This window comes from Triticum urartu, chromosome 3 (genome assembly GCF_003073215.2).
Source record: "Triticum urartu cultivar G1812 chromosome 3, Tu2.1, whole genome shotgun sequence".
Lineage (NCBI taxonomy): Eukaryota > Viridiplantae > Streptophyta > Magnoliopsida > Poales > Poaceae > Triticum > Triticum urartu.
The window spans coordinates 507,525,109-507,536,553 of NC_053024.1; the positions used below are offsets into that span (position 1 = coordinate 507,525,109).

The 11,445-nt window shown below is 48.2% G+C and overlaps 1 protein-coding gene across 1 annotated transcript; it reads right to left on the reverse strand.

Annotated features, from left to right (window-relative positions):
- Positions 1–2,388: 2,388 nt before the first annotated feature.
- Positions 2,389–6,052, reverse strand: LOC125544643 (receptor-like protein kinase 5). Its single transcript, XM_048708384.1, has 2 exons — positions 3,155–6,052; positions 2,389–3,059 (listed from the first exon to the last, which is right to left on the reverse strand). Exons 1-2 carry the CDS (start codon positions 5,862–5,864, stop codon positions 2,602–2,604), a joined length of 3,168 nt encoding a protein of 1,055 aa, XP_048564341.1. The 5' UTR covers positions 5,865–6,052; the 3' UTR covers positions 2,389–2,601.
- Between the last annotated feature and the right edge of the window lie 5,393 nt (positions 6,053–11,445).

Sequence of the window (11,445 nt, forward strand, 5' to 3'; positions counted from 1 at the left end):
CAACATGCCCTGCAAAAACAAGTTAGACGTCCTCTACTTTGTTGTTGCAAGTTTTACGTGGCTGCTACGGGCTTAGCAAGAACTGTTCTTACCTATGCATCAAAACCACAACGATAGTTTGTCAAGTTGGTGCTATTTTAACCTTCGCAAGGACCGGGCGTAGCCACACTCGGTTCAACTAAAGTTGGAGAAACTGACACCCGCCAGCCACCTGTGTGCAAAGCACGTCGGTAGAACCAGTCTCGCGTAAGCGTACGCGTAGTGTCGGTCCAGGCCGCTTCATCCAACAATACCGCCGAACCAAAGTATGACATGCTGGTAAGCAGTATGACTTATATCGCCCACAACTCACTTGTGTTCTACTCGTGCATATAACATCAACGCATAAAACCTAGGCTCTTATGCCACTGTTGGGGAACGTAGTAATTTCAAAAAAAAATTTCCTACGCACACGCAAGATCATGGTGATGCATAGCAACGAGAGGGGAGAGTGTTGTCTACGTACCCTCGTAGACCGGAAGCGCAAGCGTTAGCACAACGCGGTTGATGTAGTCGTACGTCTTCACGGCCCGACCGATCAAGCACCGAAACTACGACACCTCCGAGTTCTAGCACAGGTTCAGCTCGATGACGATCCCCGGACTCCGATCCGGCAACGTGTCGGGGATGAGTTCCGTCAGCACGACGGCGTGGTGACGACCTTGATGTTTTACCGTCGCAGGGCTTCACCTAAGCACCGCTACAATATTATCGAGGACTATGGTGGAGGGGGCACCGCACACGGCTAAGAGATCAATGATCAACTATTTTGTCTATGGGGTGCCCCCCTGCCCCGTATATAAAGGAGTGGAGAAGGGGGCCGGCCAAGGAGGGTGGCGCGCCCTAGGGGGGAGTCCAACTCCCACCGGGAGTAGGACTCCCCTTTTTCCTATTAGGAGTGGGAGAGGGAAGGAAGAGGAAGGAGGGAGGAAGGAAAGGGGGGGCCGGCCCCCTTCCCAATTTGGATTGGGCTTGGTGGGGCGCCCCCTCCCTTGCTCCTTTCCCCTCCTTTCCACTAAGGCCCAATAAGGCCCATATACCTCCCGGAGAGTACCAACAACCTCCCGGTGATCCGGTATTGTCCCAATCTCACCCGGAACCTTTCCGGTGTCCAAATATAGTCGTCCAATATATCGATCTTTATGTCTCGACCATTTCGAGACTCCTCGTCAAGTCCGTGATCACATTCGGGACTCCGAACAACCTTCGGTACATCAAAATATATAAACTCATAATGAAATTATCATCATAACGTTAAGCGTGCGGACCCTACGGGTTCGAGAACAATGTAGACACAACCGAGACACGTCTCCGGTCAATAACCAATAGCGGAACCTGAATGCTCATATTGGCCCCTACATATTCTACGAAGATCTTTATCGGTCAGACCGCATAACAACATACGTTTGTTCTCTTTGTCATCGGTATGTTACTTGCCCGAGATTCGATCGTCGGTATCTCAATACCTAGTTCAATCTCGTTACCGGCAAGTCTCTTTACTCGTTCTGTAATACATCATCTTGCAACTAACTTATTAGTTGCATTGCTTGCAAGGCTCAAGTGATGTGCATTACCGAGAGGGCCCAGAGATATCTCTCCGACAATCGGAGTGACAAATCCTAATCTCGAAATACGCCAACCCAACATGTACCTTTGGAGAGACCTGTAGAGCACCTTTATAATCACCCAGTTACGTTGTGATGTTTGGTAGCACACAAAGTGTTTCTCCGGTAAACGGGAGTTGCATAATTTCATAGTCATAGGAACATGTATAAGTCATGAAGAAAGCAATAGCAACATACTAAACGATCGGGTGCTAAGCTAATGGAATGGGTTATGTCAATCACATCATTCTCCTAATGATGTGACCCGTTAATCAAATGACAACTCATGTCTATGGTTAGGAAACATAACCATCTTCGATTAACGAGCTAGTCAAGTAGAGGCATACTAGTGACACTTTGTTTGTCTATGTATTCGCATAAGTATTACGTTTCCGGTTAATACAATTCTAGCATGAATAATAAACATTTATCATGATATAAGAAAATAAATAATAACTTTATTATTGCCTCTAGGGCATATTTCCTTCAGTCTCCCACTTGCACTAGAGTCAATAATCTAGATTACACAGTAATGATTCTAACACCCATGGAGCCTTGGTGCTGATCATGGTTTGCTCGTGGAAGAGGCTTAGTCAATGAGTTTGCTACATTCAGATCCGTATGTATCTTGCAAATCTCTATGTCTCCCACCTGGACTAGATCCCATATGAAATTAAAGCGTCTCTTGATGTGCTTGGTTCTCTTGTGAAATCTGAATTCTTTTGCCAAGGCAATTGCACCGGTATTGTCACAAAAGATTTTCATTAAACCCGATGCACTAGGTATGACACCTAAATCGAATATGAACTCGAGAGCGCGCGTGTGGAGCCACCCGTCGAGGGTACCTAGTAAGCAAAACTTGTATACTACCCGAATACAAATATACTGGTCCCTGCTTCAAGCTGTCGTCTTAACCGCTCTGCCAGTGCAATCAAGATGCTGCGGTTGGCTCCTTAAGTCAGACAATGGTGTCGAAGTCGCCGTTCTCCTCGCTGTCGGATCCCTTGGAGTTCGAAAGCTGCTTCCGGCGGCTGCCGCGCTGCGGCAGCAGGAGCGGAGCTGCCTCGAACTCCCGGCCAGGCTCCGCCTTGCCCTTCTGGTGCGTCTGCTCGCAGCACCTGAGCAGGATGTGCAGCACGTCCTTCATGGCCGGCCGCGACGACGGCGACGCGCTCGTGCACATCACGCCTAGCCTGAACACGACTTCGATCTCGTCCGAGCACCCCGCGTATCTGATGCGACTGTCCGTGCCTTCCGTGATGCTTCCTCCTGATTGGTACAGGTGCCGTGCCCATTCCGCCAGCGACCCGTCCTCGCCGCCGTCGTTGGCCGCCCGCCCGGTGGTGAGCTCCAGGAGCACCACGCCGAAGCTGTACACGTCCACCTTCTCCGTCACCTTCCTCGTGTAGCCGCACTCTGCACACAAGCATACGACGACAGTGTCAGATGTATGAATCCACTGGAAATTTAGTCACCGACGAACAGGGAGGGATGGTTGATTGATTCCTTACCAGGAGCCATGTAGCCGAACGACCCGGCGACGGCGGACATGGTGTCCGGCGTGCCGGCCTGCGCCAGCATCCTGGCCAGCCCGAAGTCCGCGACCTTGGCCCGGAACTCCGAGTCCAGCAAGATGTTGCTGGTCTTGACATCCCGGTGAACGATGGGCGGGGAGCACTCGTGGTGCATGTAGCAGAGCCCCTGCGCGGCGCCCACGGCGACTCTGATCCTCGCCGGCCAGTCCAAACCAGCGTCGCGCCGACCCGATCGGGCCCTCGCCACGGACGACACGGAGTGCCTGGCGCCGTCGGTGAGAGCGTGGCCGTGGAGCCACCCGTCGAGGCTGCCGTTGTCCATGTAGTCGTACACGAGGAGCTTGCCGGCAGAGTCGTCGCGCGAGAGGCAGCACAGCAGCCTGACGATGTTCTTGTGCCGGACGCCGCCGAGGATTCCGGCCTCCGACTCGAACTCGCGCTCCAGCTTCTCGTCCACCTTCCCGGCGCTCCGTATTTGCTTCACGGCCACGGCGCCGGCGCTGCCGTTGTACCGGTTGGTGTACGCCGCGCGGTACACGCGCCCCGACCCGCCGCTGCCGACGAGATTCTCCTCGGTCAGCGCCCGGAGTATGGCCGCCTCCCCGAAGCCCAAATCGGTCTGGAAAGGCGTGATCTTCCAGCCACCGTCCTGTGCCGCGCGCTTCCTTTTCCTGATGTCGCGGACGATGAAGAAGGCGAAGACCACGATGCAGACAAGGAGCGCGCCGGCAGCGGCCAGGAGGCCAGTGCGGAGCGCCGGCGAGACGCCCGAGGAGGAAGGGGCAGCTTGTGATCCCGCAGCACAGGAGCGCACGCCGGTGAGGTAGCCGGGCCCCAGACCGGCATGGCAGAGGCCGGGGTTGCCGAGGAAGCTCCGATCGTAAGCGGCGGTGGCGAGCCCTGCCGGTACCTGGCCGTCGAGCTGGTTGGATGACAGGTTGAGCTGGTTCAGCTGTAACCTGGCAAGCGGCGGCGGTATGTCGCCGGATAGTCTGTTGGACGACAGGTCAAGTGCGTTGAGCACCCGCATGGCGCCCAATTCGGCCGGTATCTCGCCGGCGAGCTGATTCCTGCTCAGGTCCAGTTGCGTCAGGGAGCCGAGCTTGGCTATGCTCCTCGGGATCCCGCCAGAGAGCTGGTTACCGGACAAGTTCATTGCCTGCAGCAGCGGCATGCCGCTGCCAAGACTTGGCGGCATCTCCCCTGAAAAATTGTTGTTCCCGGCGGTGAACTTATGGAGTTCAACGGCCACCGCTGGGATGTTGCCACTAAACTGATTGTTCTCTATGTGTAAATTGGAGAGGCTGCTGAACATGTTGACGGGCAGACTCCCGCTTAGCTGGTTATTCCGCAACCGCACGTATTCAAGTCGTGTCTGCGTCCACAATGTTTCAGGAACCTCGCCGGAGAGCTGGTTATTGTCGAGCACAAGGTTGTTGAGCGTGGCGCAACGGGCGAGGCCTGCCGGGATGGGCCCGTTCAAGCGGTTGTTAGAGGCGGTGAGCGACTGGAACTTGCCGTTGGCGCAAAGACCCTCCGGAATCGCGCCGGTGATCTCGTTGTCATCAACTTCAATATACATCAAACCTGCCGACGAGTTCTTGCCGAGGTCCGGCGGGAGCGTGCCGGTGAGACGATTGCTGAACAATTTCAGTGTCTCTAGTGAAGGCAACCTGCCGATGCTCGCCGGTATCTCGCCGGAGAAGCTGTTGTTGAACAAGTTCAAGGTATTAAGCTTCGACAAGAGACCGAAACTTTCCGGAATTGGGCCAGTAAGCCTGTGATTCGCGGACAGGTCTATCATCACCAAATTCACCGCGCCGAAAGCACCATCATCAATGACGACCTCACCGGTGAAGTTGTTTGCATACAGAGCCACAGTTTGCAACTTGGTGAGGTTCCAAATCGCCGGAGGTATACTTCCGTTCATGGCGTTGACCGAGAGGTCAAGCAGCTCCAACTCCGGCATCTGCGCAACATAGCTCGGGAAGTGGCCGGTGAGGCTGCAGTTTGCCGCAAAGAAGGTTTTAAGCTTGGTCAGGCTCTTGAACGACGCCGGCAGCTCGCCAACGCTGAACCGGTTGTAGGCGAGCGTCAGCGTCTCAAGGCCCGTCAGGGCGCCGAGCTCTGCCGGGATGGTGCCGGCGAGGTAGTTGCCGTCCAGCGCGAGCGACCGCAGGTTCTTTAACAGGGACAAAGAGGCAGGGATGGTACCGTTGAAGTAGTTGCCGTTGAGCATCAGAGAGGTGAGGTTCTTCCCGAGCGCGCGGCCGATGTCGTCCGGGAGCTCGCCGCCGAGTAACGTAAGCGACAAATCGATGTCCCGGAGCGAAGCGCATCGGTACAGGCTGGTCGGGAAGGCGCCGGTTATGTTGTTGCTGGAGATGTTGAGGCTGGTGAGGCCGGAGAGGCCGCCGATGGCGTCCGGGAATGGGCCGGCGACGCCGGTGTTGGCGAGGTGGAGGCCCGTGACGCGCCCGGAGGCATCGCAGGTGACGTAGGACCAGGTGCAGTGGTCGCCCGAGCCGTTCCATGCCGCGAGCACGGGCGGGTCGCCCCACACGCTCTTGATCTGCATGAGCAGCCGCCCCTCGTCGGCGGCCTGGGCGGCCGCGCGGTGCAGGAGGCAGCAAGGGAGCACGAGCAGCAGGAGGAGGAGGGACGCGCGACATGGTAAGGGCGCCATGCTCTGGGGCGTTTTCGGGCTGGTCTTCTTCGTGTGTTGGCCGCCGCGGTGTGGACGCGGGAAGAGGAGCTGGTTTTGTATTAAGCACGTACACAAGGTAAGCAAAGGCGGCCGGAACGTGACCGCTCACTTGCTGTAGGTGCTTGCTAGGAAGCTTCGACGTGCTTGCGGCCTCACGGTTTGCTTCATTCCATGTGAAGAGAGAAGCCGGAAAATGTGTGTGTAGTGCACATAACGCCCTCTTAATTACGAGAAGATAGTGTTTCTTGACTTGACTCCACGGTCCAAGTAGCCGCCTTCCGCCACTCATCGTCTCTCTAATAACGGCCTGCTTCGTCACCGTAGACCGACCGCAAAGGCAAAGCTAGCTGCGTTCAAACACGAGTGGCCCACGATCGAGTGCCTTTCTCTGGCTCTCTCTCTCGGTGGTCAAACGGAGAAAAATCTTGGATAGCGCAATATACAGGTGGACTAGTCCAAACTTCTAGTCGTTCAACGGTCATACTTCAAGGATGGTAGAGTACATCGAAAGAGCGTTCTACATATAAAAACCAGCTGGGCTGCCCGGCTGGTTTTCAAGGATGGAAAGTGCGGCTTGCCGCACCCCGCATCTCTGCCGGGTGCGGTTATATATAACCTGACATGCTAGGTTAGATTTTAAATTTGATAGGTTGACATGTCAAGAAACTGAGAATGCCTTCATAGATAATACTAGAAGAACGCCTGTGCGTTGCAACGGAGCCATATTAACTTTAAGAGTTCAATATCAGTTATATTAATATTATATTTAATATTCTCATACATATCAAGTGACATTGGCGATATTTTTTACTATCGAATTCTCACACACACACTCTCTTCCTCCCTCTTCCTCACTCTCCCCCCTCTCTCTCTAACACACACATATTCATCTTATTGGGTACGGGATCATAATTCATCTATTTCACACGCACACACGCTAGTGCATAAACAATATGGATTATGTGTATTATATTTGCCACCACAACTTATATTTCCTCGAGCCGCGTCGCTACAGAGCCGAGCTCCCGCCCGACCACCTCGCCGGCATCGAAGGGGAATGGATAAGGGTGATAATCTCCTTAAGCACATGGAATCAATTTCCAAACCTACCTTGTTCAGCTTCAGAGAGGCTATGCATTTGTTTTTCATTGGCGGAGACAGAAAGAGAGATCATGGAGAAGAGGAAGAAGCCGTGGATGGAATTATTTTCCACGTGGGGAAAGTCCGATGGAGAATAGGAAGAGTCCATGAAGTATGGAGAAAGATATCATGGAGTACTAATGAGGAAGAGACCGTGGAGTAGATTTAGTTTTTTTCCCAGAAGAGATAGAAATTGCTTTAATTAGAGGAGGAAAAAAATTATGCATTAGGATCGTGTGGTGGATTTTTTTTCCAAATTGTTTGAGTATGGTTGTGGGAGAGATGTGTACGTGAGACTTCTTTACACGTGCGGAGAGATATACATGAGAGTTTTTTCCTATTTGGAGAGGTACGTGAGAGATTGTTTATATTGTTTTCTGAGATTGAATGGGGTTGTGGGAGCGAGATACGTGAGACTTTTTCAACGCATGAGACATTGAGAAATTTCAATCGTGAGCGAAATATCTATAAGATTTTTTTTCTTTTGGGGAGAGATTCATGAGAGATCTACACCGTAATAATTTGATCCCACTTGATCAAAGACTCCTAATTACTGATTAACCTGGGAATTTCTAGGGAGTCTCTAATTAGTATAAGTATATATATATATATATATATAGTGATACTATTTATCATCCAGAGTGCAGAATAAGTTATTCTTCACTCGAGGTAATCTTACGATCATTTCATAATTAAATTACGTTTGGAATTCAAATAGTTACATTCCTATTGATTCATTACGTAAAATTTCGCATAAAAAATAAAAATATAGATCATAAGATAAGAAAATTTACAGTTTATGTGTATTTTACACTATGTCTTATGTTTGTAATTTTACATAACATAAACTTTTTTTACGACGATTATATATTTTCTTACGGTCTCTTTTTACGTCGGAAATAAGACATAACTTACGGAACGTAAAATTATGATGCATTGATGTCAAAATAGAGAGGGGGTGAAGAATAACTATTCCTCACCCAGGCTGACAAATAGCGCGACCCTATATATATATATAGGGAGAGAGAGAGAGAGGTATAGATAGATAGATAGATAGATAGATGAGTTCAAACGGAGCATAAAAATCGGTTGCTAAATGAATTCCAGTTTGTTGAACATTATTTATGAGAACCTAGGCTTTCGCCCGGAGACAACCACCAAACACCAATGTGAGGGGAAAGATGCCGACACACCTCGACGACGCCTCCAAGGAGTGGAACGGCACCCACATGCGTCGTCGCCACCGGCACAGACCTAAGCTGCACATGACTTTCATCCATAGCACTACACATCTCTAGCTCCGTACACCACAATGGGGGCAACGCCGTCCAAGTTGGAACACATTATCGCCGCCACAACACATCTTCATAATGGCCGGAGCACCGTGGTAACCACACAAGCGAGAGCACAAGCCATCCTCCATCTCCAGTCGCACAAACACACTCAATATAATTTTTCAAATAAAGCATGCCTCATCTTCAGTCGCACAAACACATTCGATATAAAGTCCTTTTATCAAGTTAAGACATCTATATCTTGCAAATAAAGCATGTCCCATTAATATAATTTCTCATAAGTTGATAAAAGGAGAAGCATACACATAGAAAATAATTTGACTATTTGTGTGAAACAACTCTAACACAAACACACCCACATGGTAGAAAGGATTTTGTGGATGCCATCATATGAACAGGCAGATCTAAAAGTATTAAATATTCCATGGCAATGTTATGTACTTTTCCGTCTAATCTATTTTGCAATATCATAACACAAGTCATTACAAACAACACTTGCCTTGTCCCCTCAGGTATTCTCAAGGTTTTAGCGTAATGTCAATTGAGCTTTGTTCGACGAAAGTACTATTGAACTAGCTAAGAACTTATATTTTACCTAAGTGCTACTGTGATCTATACATCAAAGCATAATCAGCCTACAGATATTCCTACATCAAAAAAATTATTTCTTCTTTGAGATACTCACTCGGTCCCATAATATAGGATTTGGTGCTGCTTGCAAGATGCCCTCTTGCGCCGATTTCACTCGCTGCATGTTGCGTACGTGCAGTACCACATCATTGTCAAGGAAAGCACGCTGCCATTGGCAGAGCTCTTGCAGGTTAAAAGGAACCTCCTTCTCTTGGTACCAGCAGAACCCACAGGTCAAAGGGCCCACCCCGTTGTTTGGGGTGCTCAAACCTATAAGCTTTTCAACTGCAAAACCTTCTGATCTGTGAAAAAGAAATGGATAATTTGTCAAGGGTTTTACATTGATAAAACAATAAAGGGAACAAAACACAAATGGAAGCGACCCTCATACACAAACTCTGATCTGTGTAGACAGTTCTTATGTATATATAAGAGGAATGACATAGGGACAGATTGCCAATGGTTGTCGGAAACAACCTGAACCAAGCATAGAAATATTGTGCATTATATAGATAGATGCGTGGCAGCCTGAACCAAGCTTACAAATATCATGCCTTAAATAGATGAATGCAGTGGAACGCACACATAGTTTAATATTAATATATCCTGCAAGAGATGTGTAATATACATGTTCAGGACTTTAAATTTATGGGTAGAAGTAAACAAATATAGTATGTCCAACGACGATCATCATGTATGTCTTTTATGGGCAAATTATCGCATGATAAATGGATTGGAAGGACAAAATGAAAAACCCTAGCTCGAATCTGTACCTAAGTGATATATTCTTCTCAGGCTTCTCAACTACGACACTTCTGTGCACATAAATAATTGCAGATCCATCAACAACAAAATTAATTTCACATTGGTCAGAATCAGTTCAGATCTCACCTAATACAAACACATGCCCTCTTCATGAGACCCTGAACCTGCCCTTAGAGTTCAAATAAATGTACCATTTGATAGCAGACCAATATTTTGTTTTTGCTTTATACATGACTTGCTCACTGCTCATAGTATAAAGCTAACTCGGTTGTAAAGGGAACTGGAAAAACCACTCAAAAAAGTTAGAGAGCCCAAAAAACTTCTGGACTAAAGTATAACTACTGAAATGGAGCGCGCACCTGCCGTCGAGATGCAACCGCTCGAGCGCTCGATCGCAGAAAACGAATCCAGGGAATATGAGGACGGAAAGGTCTGCTGGTCTGTAATTGAGATGAAAAGAATCATGATTTATATTCAGGAGACCAAACATGGTAATAATCTAAATTTTCAGCTCGAGAACACAAACACTCGCAGCAATCTCGAAGGCACAAATTTGCCAATAATAGAACCAGATATAGACAGAAAGAACATCTTCACTCCCACTTAATCCAAGCAATTCACACCAAAAAAGTCCCCAACTTTCCTTTGGTTCCAGTCAATCACAACTTCAGAAACAACCTTCAATAATCTGCATTCAAGAGGTCAACTGAATTAAAAATATTGTAAGTAACAAGCATTTAGGCTGGTGATATTGTTATAAACGTGTTGTTGAAGATTTGTGGAAACAAACTAAACGAGCTCTATCTTCTTTTTACTGTTTTTTCTTCTGAGGATAGAAAAATAGAAATACCTCTGTTGGACAAAGCAATGTAAAGGACATACTGTAATAATCACAAATCTTCAGCATATCACCTTGATAAAGTATTAGTATAAAACTATAAATACTCTAAAGGAACGTCTTTTACTCGACGATAAGCAACTCAATTTTTAATAATAACTTAACTGACAATATAACTTGTTCATATGCGATAAAACTTATCATGGAAATTAGCACAAGCTATGTAGTCTGTTGCTTGTGTGCTCTCCTATATAACTACTTGGTAAACGCACAAGCAGCACATTTACCTACTCATCATGTGAAACTCTACAGGAAGCTTCACAAATGCACTCACCTTTCTGAAAAGCATAGTAGACACCAAGATTGTTCGAACTATACGAGATAAAAAAAAACTAACACGAGAACCTCGTATCAGCCAGCGAGGGACGTGCTCACCAATTTTTTGGCGACCGATTTCGGTGCCCTCGATGCGCCCACGAGTTGGCAGAAGTAACACTGAGCCTTCGGGGCGAGCCAATATTTTGGCGATGGTCCAAACAGGGTCCAAATCGCAGGGGACCACCTAAAAATTGATAGGGTCGGCGTTGGTGCTAATCCAAACGGCCCCTAAGCCTCATGTGGATACAAAAGGATGACAGGCTTGCTACCGAGAATATACGGCTTACAGAAAAAGGATGTCAGGCTTGCTTCTAGTTCTTGAGCTTTTGGTCAGATATCAGCTCATCAACCAAGATTCTTAAATGCAGCCTCAATAACCTCATTTCAGTTCCTTCTTTGTCAACTATTTCATCAATGCAGGCTCAATAACTGTCCAGATCTAAACCCGTTATCAAAATACTCGGGATATTAGCTACCGATGAGCATTCACAAGCGAGATATCTAAAACATTTAA

What these genes read in the sequence shown, in the direction of transcription:
- LOC125544643 (XM_048708384.1), bottom strand. Translation starts at nt 5,864, where the DNA reads ATGGCGCCCTTACCATGTCGCGCGTCCCTCCTCCTCCTGCTGCTCGTG. An exon ending in GTTCGGCTACATGGCTCCTG is followed by an intron (nt 3,060 to 3,154) that starts GTAAGGAATCAA and finishes GCTTGTGTGCAG; the next exon opens with AGTGCGGCTACACGAGGAAG.